The 15,522-nt window shown below is 38.5% G+C and overlaps 1 protein-coding gene across 3 annotated transcripts in view; it reads right to left on the bottom strand.

Moving 5' to 3' along the window:
• Window positions 1–15,522, bottom strand: part of LOC124619938 (transport and Golgi organization protein 1) — a 161,555-nt gene that overhangs the window by 65,950 nt on the left and 80,083 nt on the right. For all 3 annotated transcript variants that reach the window (XR_006980168.1, XM_047146587.1, XM_047146589.1), the window contains exons 10-11: window positions 14,333–14,603; window positions 6,184–6,322 (exon numbers count right to left, since the gene is read on the bottom strand). Coding sequence is in view for 2 of the 3 variants with exons in the window: in XM_047146587.1 (XP_047002543.1) it covers window positions 6,184–6,322; window positions 14,333–14,603 (410 nt within the window). In the remaining variant the exon portion in view is untranslated. The remainder of the gene's footprint in view (window positions 1–6,183; window positions 6,323–14,332; window positions 14,604–15,522) is intronic.

Raw genomic sequence — 15,522 nt, 5'->3', positions numbered from 1 at the left:
AGAGTGTAATAACGTATGGAAACATCTGGTTGAGAATCACAAATTATTTAGGAATAAAGGAGATGACTCACGTAAAGGCAGAAGCAGAAGGGCTGTGTTGTCGACAGGTACACAGTCAAAAGGTACAGTGCTTTACTTTGCTAGCTTTCAGAATGGAATTCCTTTCCCAAGATGTAGGAGAAGCATGCACACATACACACTCACTCACATGCACATACCTGTCTCACTACCTTGTGCCCACTCAACTGCCACCTCTTTCCTGATCTGTGGTGAGTATACTGGTGTGAGGTGGGGATGCAGTGTGGGATGGGGTGAGGGATGGAGAGAGGACAGGGGCAGGGGTTGGGGGGGGGGGGGGGGTTGGGAGGAAGCGTCTGTCAGTTCATGGGAGAGTGGAGAGCCATCAGTGGGCTAGCTAGGGGTGCGGGTAGAGGTGGCACGTGGCAGATGGCTGAGCACTTTATTTCACAGACTAGGGTGTGAGATGGCAGCTCACAACTAGCTGACATGTACTGGGCGGGGGTAATGAGAAAGGGGTGGTGCACACACACACACACACACACACACAATTTGGTGGAGGGTGGGGGGATAGTGAGTTACCTTAGTTTAGGCCAGGGAGGTCACAGGAGCAAAGATTGTACTGTAAGTTTAGTTCCTATATGAGCTGCTGGTGGTGGGGAGGATCCGTGCCATCTGGATTCTCCCCACCACCACCAATTTTTTGAGCTGTGCAGGCATGAGCTATCCTTACAGCACATCCTTTGCTCCCATAATATCTGTGGCCTAAACCTGAGGTATCTCGCTGTCGTCCCACCCCCCACCAAATAGTGTGTGTGTGTGTGTGTGTGTGTGTGTGTGTGTGTGTGTGTGTGTGTGTGTACACCTCCCCTCACCCATTATCCCTACCCTATACATGTCTTCTAAATCTGTGCTGCCATCTCTCACCCTAGTCTGTGAAATTGAGTGGTCAGATATTCTAAATACGCAGAACAGGAAGAAATTACGAAGCACTGGTTTCAGGCAGCACGCACGTCCAATATTCCAATAAACGGTGTGATGTTAGGAGAAAAGGCGCTGAAAGCCGCCAAGGTACTTGGAATTGAGGACTTCACAGCATCAAACATGTGGATAGACAGATTCAAGAAGCAGTACAATGTAGTGTACAAAACTGAATGTGGTGAAGAAAACAGTGTGGACATAATATCTGTTACAGAATGGCAGAGTGGCAGATTACAAGACCTTTTGAAACAGCATAAACTGAAGGATACCTTCAATATTGGCGAAACAGGTCTCTTTTACAGAGTATTGCCAAATAAAATGCTTGCCTTTAAAGGAGAAAACTGACATGGAGGTAAGTAAACACAGCAAAGTTCGCCTGATTGTAATGTTAGGCACGAATGTGGATGGTTCCGAAAAAATTAAACCGTTTGTGATTGGCAATCCCAAAAAACCACGATATTTTAAAAACATAAAAACACTAGCAATGGACTACAGTGCCAATAAAAAAGGATGGATGACGTCGGAATTACTCGAGAAACAATTGCATTGTCTTGATGCAAGAATGAGTACTCACAACAGAAAAATTCTCCTGTTAGTGGATTGTTGCCCTGCATATCCCAGAAATATTAGCCTATGTAATGTGCAATTAGAGTTTCTGCCACAAACTGCACGAACAAATTACAGCCTTTGGATTTGGGTATCATCCATGCCTTCAAAACACACTATAGGAAGGTGATTGTGCAGAAGGCATTAACTTTGATGGAAGTTGAGAAAAACCCAGTCTCCTTCAATGTGTCAATTTTATATGCTTTGCATTACATTGTGAAGGCATGGACAGAAGTTAGGCCGGCCACCATCTTCAATTGTTTCCGAAAAGCGGGATTCATCGAAGCCGACAACGGAAATGGATTTGACACACCAGACGTGAGTGTTAGTGACAGTAGTGAAAAACTGCTTGCATCGTCTTGGGAAAAAGCTGCAGCTTCAGAAACCGGTTCATGATTTCTTACACATTGACAACGACGTTGTCATTGTGGAAAGTGTTTCTGTTGACGACATTACTGCCTTTCACACACAAGAAAACGCAGAAAGTGACAGTGATAGTGATGAGTACAGTGAGGTTCCCTCATTTGCAGTTGTTAATGCAACAGTGGAAACAATTAAAAAATATATTTCAGCTGCAGATGTTAATGACAAAGTTTTCCATTGTGTTTATGAACTTGAAAACCACACTGAAAAAATTCACCAGACAAAATTAAAACAACCCACAATTTTGGATTTTTTTGCCAGAAAATAGTAACTACTGTACCCATTTATTAATGTCGTGTTTATAGACCAGCCAAATTAAAGGTCAGCATAATAAATATAAATGGTGTTTTAATGTTTTGTAAATGTGTGCATAAAATTCTTAGGTGTAGTATAGTTTCCTTCCCTGTAATTTTGGCTGTGGATACAGACCGATCTCTGTCGTAACCCCAATGTCTATGATTTGAAAGTGTCAGTTTGGCTGGGAGCTGACTAAATCAGCGAGTGTGAAATAAAGGCTGCAGTGACAGATTGATCTGTAGTGTAATGCCATATTTAACACACTTTACAATATTTCATGCACCTATATACGCAAAATCAAAAACAGCAAGATAAATAGCTGGTACTGTATACATTTGCTGACATCACTTTCGCAGCAAAGTTACACTAAAAATGATGCAGTTTAGAGAGATCTTTAATGCAGTATACACTTGACATGCACTTTTTATAGGCATTGAATATAAATACTGAAACTGCCAACTGCATCACTTTAGCTTTGCATACACGTAAATCAACATGGTGGCCGGGTGGTTTGCGTTGTTTTTAATGTGATTTGTTGTGCTAAAGTGTCGGTGAATGTCATGTCACCTGCTAAACATAACACTAAAAAAAAATTCCCTGATGAGTATTTTTTTGCCTATTATCTACATATATCATACAAAACTACGAAAATGGAAAATGGGGCCCATACACAACCAGTAAAACTTACAAAAGTCATTTCCCACATTCCACATTTTCCTGCAGTTTATGCCTTTTTTTTTCCCAAGTCCCTAGAAAAGTGTAAAAGCGGGGTTTTACTGTGTGTTCTTACACCATGAGAAGCCTGTTAAGTTTGTGCCCCAGCCCTGGAGCACAAACTGTAGGGGTGTGCCTTTACTGCCAGCACATCTTAGAAGCTTCTTTATATCTATTCTTCCCTTGTGAATGGTATAGGATAGTAATAGGACATTTCAACTCTTATTCCATTCTGTAATCGCTGATCATGATAACTGACGAGTGAAACCTCTGAAGAGCCTCATTAATTTTCTCTTGTCTTTGACTCTTGACCAGCATTCGCGGCTCAATGCCACACTTCCCACAAGTGGGCCATGGCCCATGGGTTGGGAACCGCTGCTCTAATGAATGGTACTATAAATTCTGCTCAAGCAGATATCCCATTTTGTGAATACCAAGGTATATCAATAGTCAAAGAGATTTAACCCTACTTACAGAGTCTCAACCTCTGCCTAGGATATGCTTCAGTAATGTTGACAATTCAATGAAAACCACTTGCATCATCTGCCTTTAGGTATGATTTTATTCTGTTTTCTATTCTTGTGTAGGTCATTACTTGGCAGATTTTACAAATTACACAATGATTCTTTGTTTCCTATTTATATCCATTGACAGTCTGAAGATGGCCACTGGCTGGCTGAAATCTATTACAGCATTGTGTTATGTTCTTGTGACAGTGTCAAAAGTATTAAAAATAAAAGGACATAATTTAATCACTTAATCTTCAAGACAGTATGCCATTTTTCCATTGATTTGTTCTTTTTACTATTTTGTTGGCATCCCTGTTCCTCCAAGATGATAGGACCTGTACTTCCTGATATATTGTCTCTTCAACAATCCTTTGAAATTTACAGCTAAATTGTCCTAACTAAGGCTGCTGTGCTAAGACAATGTAGTTGTCTATATGTTTGTCCCTATGTGTTCTAACAATGACTGGTTCTTCATATGCTGATATTCTATATTCCAGTTCTTGTCTACATGCCTAACTCACTGCTCAATACCTCCACTATTTGATCAACATCTTTATACAATTATTTATTAAGATGGTATCAGCTTGTTAGAATGAAATTACAATGAAATGAACACCCTTAGCTGCTTACAGGCGTTGACATACGTCAACGGGGACAGATGAAAATGTGTGCCCCGACCGGGACTTGAACCCGGGATCTCCTGCTTACATGGCAGACATTCTATCCATCTGAGCCACCGAGGAAGAAGAAGATGGTCAAGTGGCCGGTAAGCCTTAACTGTATATTTATTAAGATGGTATCTGTTCTTTCGGAAATAATAAATATACAGTTAAGGCTCACCGGCCACTTGACCATCTTCTTCTTCTGTGCGAATGCACAATCACTGCCCGAACTCTTACGGGAACCGGCAAACGCGCAGCGAGTAATGAGTATAATGGGCGGGGGCACCACGAATGTAGTGCGGGACAATACGTTGAGAATGTGGGTTTCGCGAGAGGCGTGCCAGAGATAAATCCCTGCAGTCGTGCTATCCTCTGTGTCCTCGGTGGCTCAGATGGATAGAGCGTCTGCCATGTAAGCAGGAGATCCTGGGTTCGAGTCCCGGTCTGGGCACACATTTTCATCTGTCTTTGTTGATGTATGTCAACACCTGTAAGCAGCTAAGGGTGTTCATTTCATTGTAATTTTTATACAATTAGCTGCTTCTATTCCAACCTGGTTTTTCCAGTATTGCATCAAATTTGTTAATTACAGTTGCATACATGGTGCATATAAGAGTGAAATGTCAATGAGATGTACAAGAGACAGGAAGACAAGTGTCTTTATAACTGTTCATATGTGTAAAAGGACATCCGAAAAGTTCAATGAATGGTCTCACAAAATAAAAAAAACAAGAGTTACAAACAAAATACCTTTTCTTTACTGCCCTTCAGAGTAATTACAATTAGCTGCAACATACTTCTGACATCAGTAGCTAAGCTGTTGAAAACAATCAGCAAACGCTTCTTGTGGAATTGCTCTAAGCATCGTGGTCATGTGTGTGCATCAATACAGGAGATGAGACCGATGTTACAAGTATGATGCAGAGACTAAGCAACAGTCAGTGGTGTGGAACTCACTGTTTTCCTGGTCTTCCAAGAACAGTCAGCGGCCAAAATTCAAGATTATGAAACATTATTATCTTTTTCAACATCAAGGGCTTGATATATCATCATGAATTTCTACTCAAGGGAGGTGGGAAAAGTGATGAACACCATACCACTGATAGTCACTTGCTCTCCAGATCATACTGTAGCACCAGGTCTCATCTCCTGTAATGATGTTGATAACCACCAATGTATGACCACAATGCCTCGAGCAATTCCACAGGAATCAATTGCTGACAATTTTCAATAGCTTTACAACCAATGTCAGAAGTGTGTTGTTGCTAACAAAGGCCAAGCAAAGTTATTTTGTTTGTAACTATTGTTTCCTTTATTTTCTGAGATCATCCACCTAACTTTACAGACGCACTCTGTATTCTAAGCAAATGAAACTATACATCAAACTCCAAATATTCAGGTGTGGCTTATCTAGCTTGCAGATTATTCAAATATAGTTTGCCTATTTTTGAGGAATAATAAAAATTTACCCCGAAGTATTATGTTATAATTAGCATATTCCATTAAGAACACAACTTTCTGGTTGTGAAGACATAGGTGATGAAAACATCGGTGGGCAGTTAAATAGAGATGTCTATGAACTGGGATTTGAGCACCTAAGTGATGTGGATATAGTGAAAAATATGTATACAGTAGACAAAGAGAACAAAGACAGGCAACCAAAATACCTGTTACTACCAACCCTGAAAATTATTTCCCCAAAGTGAACTGAAAGGAAGAGATACAAAATATGATGTTTTATGTGTAATTTTGTAAATAATTTGTCAGTTTCTGGACAGCAATGTGTAACTAATGCAATGAGCTGCCAAATGTGTCACACAGCATGTACTGTAAATACATTAAATAGCAGCATGATACTCTGCATATTATCCAAGACTTTCAGATCTCATATAAATGGAGCCCTGAAAGAAACTGATAAATTTTCATGTATATCACTTTTTCTTTGCAGATCTGCTATATATGTGTATACTCACCTTTGTAACTGGGTTTCTTTCTCTTTGAAATAATTTGACAGTACTTCTAAACGTGTCTGTGCTTCTAATTTATCTTTTTCAGCTTCCTCATACTTTGATTGCAAAGTTTTTACTTCCTCCTTAATGACTCTCACATGATCTGAATGTAAAAAGACACCATAAAAAGTATTAATTAATACAATTAAGAAATCTGATTAACATAAAAAAATGCAATTTGTCATTTCAAAGACAGTTTTATCCAAAAGGTCTCGTTCAATAATGTGACAAAAACATAGCTACTAAACAGCTACTGACAATAAGCGAAGAGAAATGCCTCATGATTCTGTCTTTGTACAGTTCAAATAAATTTAGTAATATTGTTTATGGAAGCTGGTGACCACACAACACCCTTTTGCACGACATAATTTGGGACAACCGACATAGTGACAGGGAAGGGTCCATTTTGGAGAAAGCTTGACACACAGCTATTGTCAAAGAATTGTTTTCAAGTCAAGTGCAAGTTTGCTTTCAGCAGATGATGTGTTCCAAGAGCAGTTATGGTCTGCAAGAATAATAAAATAAATAATCCACAAAAGTTAGCAATTAAGGGGTACATGTGTTGCATTTCATTGTGAAGTACATTCTGAGATAGTAACTGTTCAGTCAACTATATATTTGCAGCAAATAAATTTAAAATGTCTGAAATTCCACAAATTAAATGCAGTATCTTTATAGCCGTACCGTAGGTGCAACCACAACGGAGGGGTATCTGTTGAGAGGCCAGACAAACGTGTGGTTCCTGAAGAGGGGCAGCAGCCTTTTCAGTAGTTGCAAGGGCAACAGTCTGGATGATTGACTGATCTGGCCTTGTAACAATAACGAAAACGGCCTTGCTGTGCTGGTACTGCGAACGGCTGAAAGCAAGGGGAAACTACAGCCGTAATTTTTCCCGAGGGCCTGCAACTTTACTGTATGATTACATGATGATGGCGTCCTCTTGGGTAAAATATTCCGGAGGTAAAATAGTCCCCCATTCGGATCTCCGGGCGGGGACTACTCAAGAGGATGTCGTTATCAGGAGAAAGAAAACTGGCGTTCTACGGATCGGAGCGTGGAATGTCAGATCCCTTAATCGGGCAGGTAGGTTAGAAAATTTAAAAAGGGAAATGGATAGGTTGAAGTTAGATATAGTGGGAATTAGTGAAGTTCGGTGGCAGGAGGAACAGGACTTCTGGTCAGGTGACTACAGGGTTATAAACACAAAATCAAATAGGGGTAATGCAGGAGTAGGTTTAATAATGAATAGGAAAATAGGAATGCGGGTAAGCTACTACAAACAGCATAGTGAACGCATTATTGTGGCCAAGATAGATACGAAGCCCACGCCTACTACAGTAGTACAAGTTTATATGCCAACTAGCTCTGCAGATGACGAAGAAATTGAAGAAATGTATGATGAAATAAAAGAAATTATTCAGATTGTGAAGGGAGACGAAAATTTAATAGTCATGGGTGACTGGAATTCGAGTGTAGGAAAAGGGAGAGAAGGAAACATAGTAGGTGAATATGGATTGGGGGACAGAAATGAAAGAGGAAGCCGCCTGGTCGAATTTTGCACAGAGCACAACATAATCATAACTAACACTTGGTTCAAAACTCATAAAAGAAGGTTGTATACATGGAAGAATCCTGGAGATACTAGAAGGTATCCGATAGATTATATAATGGCAAGACAGAGATTTAGGAATCAGGTTTTAAATTGTAAGACATTTCCAGGGGCAGATGTGGACTCTGACCACAATCTATTGGTTATGACCTGTAGATTAAAACTGAAGAAACTGCAAAAAGGTGGGAATTTAAGGAGATGGAACCTGGATAAACTAAAAGAACCAGAGGTTGTACAGAGATTCAGGGAGAGCATAAGGGAGCAATTGACAGGAATGGGGGAAATAAATACAGTAGAAGAAGAATGGGTAGCTTTGAGGGATGAAGTAGTGAAGGCAGCAGATGATCAAGTAGGTAAAAAGACGAGGGCTAGTAGAAATCCTTGGGTAACAGAAGAAATATTGAATTTAATTGATGAAAGGAGAAAATATAAAAATGCAGTAAGTGAAACAGGCAAAAAGGAATACAAACATCTCAAAAATGAGATCAACAGGAAGTGCAAAATGGCTAAGCAGGGATGGCTAGAGGACAAATGTAAGGATGTAGAGGCCTATCTCACTAGGGGTAAGATAGATACCGCCTACAGGAAAATTAAAGAGACCTTTGGAGATAAGAGAACGGCTTGTATGAATATCAAGAGCTCACATGGAAACCCAGTTCTAAGCAAAGAAGGGAAAGCAGAAAGGTGGAAGGAGTATATAGAGGGTCTATACAAGGGCGATGTACTTGAGGACAATATTATGGAAATGGAAGAGGATGTAGATGAAGATGAAATGGGAGATATGATACTGCGTGAAGAGTTTGACAGAGCACTGAAAGACCTGAGTCGAAACAAGGCCCCCGGAGTAGACAATATTCCATTGGAACTACTGACGGCCGTGGGAGAGCCAGTCCTGACAAAACTCTACCATCTGGTGAGCAAGATGTATGAAACAGGCGAAATACCCTCAGACTTCAAGAAGAATATAATAATTCCAATCCCAAAGAAAGCAGGTGTTGACAGATGTGAAAATTACCGAACTATCAGCTTAATAAGTCACAGCTGCAAAATACTAACACGAATTCTTTACAGACGAATGGAAAAACTAGTAGAAGGCAAGCTCGGGGAAGATCAGTTTGGATTCCGTAGAAACACTGGAACACGTGAGGCAATACTGACCTTATGACTTATCTTAGAAGAAAGATTAAGGAAAGGCAAACCTACGTTTCTAGCATTTGTAGACTTAGAGAAAGCTTTTGACAATGTTGACTGGAATACTCTCTTTCAAATTCTAAAGGTGGCAGGGGTAAAATACAGGGAGCGAAAGGCTATTTACAATTTGTACAGAAACCAGATGGCAGTTATAAGAGTCGAGGGACATGAAAGGGAAGCAGTGGTTGGGAAGGGAGTAAGACAGGGTTGTAGCCTCTCCCCGATGTTGTTCAATCTGTATATTGAGCAAGCAGTAAAGGAAACAAAAGAAAAATTCGGAGTAGGTATTAAAATTCATGGAGAAGAAATGAAAACTTTGAGGTTCGCCGATGACATTGTAATTCTGTCAGAGACAGCAAAGGACTTGGAAGAGCAGTTGAATGGAATGGACAGTGTCTTGAAAGGAGGATATAAGATGAACATCAACAAAAGCAAAACAAGGATAATGGAATGTAGTCTAAGTCGGGTGATGCTGAGGGAATTAGATTAGGAAATGAGGCACTTAAAGTAGTAAAGGAGTTTTGCTATTTGGGGAGCAAAATAACTGATGATGGTCGAAGTAGAGAGGATATAAAATGTAGGCTGGCAATGGCAAGGAAAGCGTTTCTGAAGAAGAGAAATTTGTTAACATCAAGTATAGATTTAAGTGTGAGGAAGTCATTTATGAAAGTATTCGTATGGAGTGTAGCCATGTATGGAAGTGAAACATGGACGATAAATAGTTTGGACAAGAAGAGAATAGAAGCTTTCGAAATGTGGTGCTACAGAAGAATGCTGAAGATTAGATGGGTAGATCACATAACTAATGAGGAAGTATTGAATAGGATTGGGGAGAAGAGAAGTTTGTGGCACAACTTGACCAGAAGAAGGGATCGGTTGGTAGGACATGTTCTGAGGCATCAAGGGATCACCAATTTAGTATTGGAGGGCAGCGTGGAGGGTAAAAATCGTAGAGGGAGACCAAGAGATGAATACACTAAGCAGATTCAGAAGGATGTAGGTTGCAGTAGGTACTGGGAGATGAAAAAGCTTGCACAGGATAGAGTAGCATGGAGAGCTGCATCAAACAAGTCTCAGGACTGAAGACCACAACAACAACAACAACAACAACAACAACAACATCTTTATAAGATTCTCTGACTATTTAGTGGTCAAACAAATTTCACCGCAATCATAATACTTTAAGAATATGGGCAAAGTGATACTGTAAACTAGCCATAATAAATGCACAGGCCCTCCAGTTCTGCTACAACTACTACCAGTGCCAACTGTGACAAGAACTACAGAAAGTCCAACAGCAAAGCATTTGTGGCTGTCGTTGCTATTTAAAATACCTTTTGCCTCGAACAGAGAAAGAAATACGTGTTATGATAGTTCTACTGCTTCCCAGTTCCAGGTGGGCATTTTTCAATATTCAAAAACCATTCATTTAGTGAGGCCTAGGCTACAGCATCATTCATAGTACTTATAACTTGCCCACAGAAGAAATACAAAACTACCTAATATGTCATATTAGTTTTTCTGTGTCACTTTAACAAATTGTAAATCCGCTTTACTTTTACACCATTTGGAAACAGCACTCTTATGATGTCCACTTAACACAATGAAGGTAGGAACTGAACTTCTATGACTTCTTTACACTTCTTTAAATGCAATGCTACACTGGCATGCTTTCTGCAAGGCAATCAAAGCTATCACAATCTATGTTGCAGTTACTTTTCAGTACACATAAATGTTCAAAGCAGAGGTCATTTTCTGGTAACACATGAAGTTAGTGACTTTCTAGCTTACTCAATGGTATCTTCTGCATTACAAGATACTTGTTTTGAATAGTTCAGTACAATCATAATTCAAAAGAGTGCAATTATCCATCACAAAACAGAGTCCACCTCTGTAGCTGAGTGGCTGGGGTCTGGGTTCTATTCTCGGCTGGGTTGGAGATTTTATCTGCTTGGGGACTGGGTGTCGTGTTGGCCTTATCATCATTAATGCTCAAGTCACCGAAGTGGCATAAAATAAAAGACTTGCACTAGGTGCCCGAACAATTCCAGACGAGTTGTCCCAGCCAATTAGGTCAAGTGATCATTTCATTTCATATAATATCACAAAACAGACACACTTAGAAATTTTATTATTTTAATCATGGTTTTAATTTTCAGCAAGCAGAGTATATACTTCTCAGAATAAAGTTTTAATCTGAAAAACACTTAGAAAGATTCAAAATCCCCAACTGCTAAAAACTTCTTTGTAAAATTTTGGTGACAAGAAATTTAGCCCAAAATAATTACAACACAAATTGGATGGAAACTGTTTTCTTCATGGGTGGTTTATTTTTTTAGTTTTCAATATTTTTAAACACAACATGAATTACATATTAAATATTAAGAGAAGAAAACACTAAGTACTACTTGATTTTCACAGTACAATAAATTTAAATTGTTCAAAACAATAGAGTGCATATTGCTGTGAAAAAAGCCATTTTTTGACTTTGTCTCCCAATCTCTTCAAAGTTACGTTGGAATACGCCACTAATTTTAGTCTGTAAATAGCAATTCATTCCTTGCTCACAAAGTCATTCGGCAATCAGTGTTTCCATAAACTTAATGCCAAAACAGAAAACAAATCTGCCAATTCTCACTGCCAACGACTGAGGTTACTACAATCACCAACATGTGACACAGGAATTAAGCCCAAAGTGTCTTACACAGTATTTGTAACTTAAGCGATTTTTATGGCATCTAGGAACTGGCTGGTATACATAATGAATTTTCTGACTTGTCAATATCAACAGTTCTACAAGCTAGTGGATGAAAAATTGTCGAAAACTGATGCTAACTGTGTATTCAAATAGCTCCAAGATTACAGAGCATATTTCTATTATCAATAGTCAACACTTTACTGAAAATATCAGACTATTGTTTGAAAACTAATGGGTGATTATTTTCAATTACATTGTTGTGTACCAGCATGTGATTCAATAGCAGTCTATTACCACTGGAACTGGCCATAGATGCACTATCTCTTACATTAACTTCCTCACTGTGTTTGTCAATACTATAGCACACACAACAAATGAACAATGCAGTGTGATATACAATCTAATGAATGTAGGTAATTCAGAGCATTGTATCACACAAAATTTTTTGTATCTCAATGAATGACAAAAGATTTAAAAATGTTTAAATAACATTACATAACACAAACTGATAATGCTTTGTCAACATTTTTCAATGTGGTTTTTCAGTCAATAATATCATTACTGTTCTTCTTTTAGATGAAGCACACCAAACAACTGCAATTAACTACTACATACAACATTATTTTTCAGGTGTTTAGGTAGTTGAAAAATCTGAAAAAATTATTCTGTGGGTAGCCATTGTTTACTAGCCGTGAATGCACAATCAATTTGATTAAAATTCAATTTGGATGAATTGAAAACTATTTATTTCATACCTCATTTATCCGATTATAAGATGAGGTCTTTTCTCCAAATTCATCATTCTAAAAATACGGGGTCGTCTTATATTTGCAGAATAAACTATTGCTGCTGAGGTCAATGTTTCTACATTGTTAATAGATTAATACAGGAGTTGTCTTACATTTACAGATGAATCATTGGCTACTGAGGTTTCTTACACATTTATTTTGAAGAATTCCATAGGGTAGGGATTAGTAAACAATGCTTTCATTTGAATAGGCTCGACATTTCCTGATACGCTGAAGCACTTTAAACAGTATAGATCTTGCTGAAACAATCAAGTGACATTTGATTCATGCACTAGTACAAGGGAAACACAAGAAACTACAAACTAGCCACTACAAAAACCTAACACCCTACTTAAAATTTGGTAATTTTATGAAAAACAGCTGGAAACAACATTAAATTCTATCAGCTTATAAAATTTTGTCGTCTTTGGACATGTTAGCAATAAAAGTTCTTGTACATGCATTCATACAGTACACAAATGAGTTGCAAATGAGAAATTTGGTCACTGTTCATGTATCAAAATACAGGAGAGGAAGTCACCAGCTCCTAATCAGCTTTAGAACAAGATGATGAGATCAAGATGAAATGGGAAAGAACATTAATCCAGAATTGAATGTCTAACAAAGTGAAGAAATCACATTAAACTGACTGCAATTGTTATCTCAGAATAAATTACAGCGGAAAAACAGTTCACCGGGTGTAAGTTCAAGAACTGGACTGAATCCTGATTGCAACCCCTTATTTATGAATTAGTTATTATTTTTACATATGATTTGTACCCTAGAAATTATTGCCATCCATGATTCACTATCCCTCAAGCACAACACTACAGAAGTGTTGCAGGGGGAACACTGACACCAGCTTGGCTGAGAGTGCGGGAAGGGGAGTTGAGAGAGGGAGGCAAATTTCATTGTGCTGCCAACCACGGGAATCAATACTTCGTACTTTGGCTTCATATGAACATCTACCATGTTTGCACTGCAGTTTGCCTGAATCCCTTTGTGTTCGGAATCAAACCGACTTTAAAATTGGGTAAATATTCAACAACACACACATTTCTGCAGGAGATGCTAAAAACCTACAATGGAGCCAATGGCATGCTTACATATTTTGTGCAGCAGTGTTGGCACTCACCTTCGGGAGTGAGGAATGATAGGGCGGGTGAGTGTCAGCTACTGTTTCTACACGGCCAATGAGACAGACAATATGCTTGGAAGCAAGAGACATAATAATATTCTCATGTCAGTACAGAAGTGAAATTTGCTATGTGTTCAGAAAAAAAAACCCAGCTATATTCTCAGGTCCCATCATAATCACAACCTCAGAAATTGCCACATATTTGGAAGAAGCAGATTTTTATTTGTGACACCGAAGACATACATTTTACAGCTCTCCTATTAGGACGATTATAACGATGATTAAAAATTGTGATACCACAAATGACCTGCTAAGCAAACAAAGAAGGCAGTGGGGACTAAAACTTAATGTCAACAATTTCTTTTGTTTACCTTATTTCCCCTTGTATTACTAAAATGCAGACAATTAGAAAATGTGTAAGTTTTGAATATGTGTAAGGTTAACTTTTCAGGCAGTCAATAATAGTTTATAACTTTGATTAGACAGAATATGTTACAACACGAATTTTTCTCAAGGATCCTCTTTTTTTTAATTAAAAAAAAAAGAGTGGAGGGGGGTGGGGGGGGGGAAGGCCATCTTATATTTAGGGTTACCTTATGCTAGAGTAATTACAGTACATAGGACTACAGAAAGACAAAGGTGTTAGCTTAAAGGTAAGTCATGAGCCTGGGCAACAAAGAGCAATTCACCTTCAAGCAATTTCCTAGCCACTTCTTCATCATGGAGACGATCCTTCAGACTGTCACGATCCATTGAGACGAGTGCAAGTTCGGCACGGGCATGGCCTACATCCAGTAATGTATCCAGCTGCTCTGAACCTTGTCCCTCCTCAAAAGCTTTTAACTGGCGGAGACAGTCTTGCAGTACTGTCAATTCACTGTCACGCATTGCAACAGTTTCCCGGGACTCTTCCAGCTCATTTGTTAATCGACTAATTTCCGAGCGCGTACTCTCAGTTATCTGTCTCAAAACAGTTGAATAAGTTAGACTGTGACAGATTCCTTTATAGGTACATAAATATTTGTCATACAGTATTTGTCTCCACAATAATACACAATTTAAAAATATAATTACTATAAAAATTAATTTTAAATTTTTACTATACCAGGAAGGCCACTTCAACACTTGCCTAACCAAAGAATTTTAATTGAGAAAAGAAAACACAATGGATGTATCAATAATTACTTGAGTTTCTACACTCAGCAGCTTTTTTATGCTTATGAAGTAAGGTTAATATTTTCTTTTTCACAAGTGTATTTATTGTGTGCAAATTGGCTATATTCCACTGGCAATGGTAAATATTCTACTGTTCCATCAATAATATTCAGAAAGCTTTGGCAAACATTTCACAAATATACTCAGCCAGCAAGACTGAAGTGTTATCCCAAACAATGCTCTATCAACAACATACTTAAAATGAAAACATAAGAGTTTTAAGTCATGTTGACATCACAGTCTTCAGGGAGAGACCACTGTACCAACTCGGATTCGACAAGTAAGGAAGTTTTATATGGTGATGTCATTACTGAAGGAGCTATCACAACATTTGACAGAAATGCTTTATGAAACCACAGAAAACTTCAATGATGACTGTCGGACAAGGATCTGAACTTATGCTTTCCAAGTAGCAGCTAGTTCCTTTTTACGTAAGCAGCTTGTTCTGGCAGCATTTAAAAAATCTGTATGCTGGTAAGCTGTTGTAAATGAAATGCAAATAGAGAAATTGTGAACAATGTTTTTATAAAATTATTAACTGGTGTTCTTGGTGGGAAACTCAAAAAGATAAGATTTATTCAGTTCTATGCTGTGAAAGATACAGGGCCACCAAGAAAAATAAAATTCATAATGGAATGCCCAAAATTTGTGGAGCAGCATATTG

This window comes from Schistocerca americana, chromosome 6 (assembly GCF_021461395.2).
Source record: "Schistocerca americana isolate TAMUIC-IGC-003095 chromosome 6, iqSchAmer2.1, whole genome shotgun sequence".
NCBI lineage: Eukaryota > Metazoa > Arthropoda > Insecta > Orthoptera > Acrididae > Schistocerca > Schistocerca americana.
Note: the sequence above shows the minus strand (reverse complement) of the source record. Positions and strands in the feature narration are given on the sequence as shown.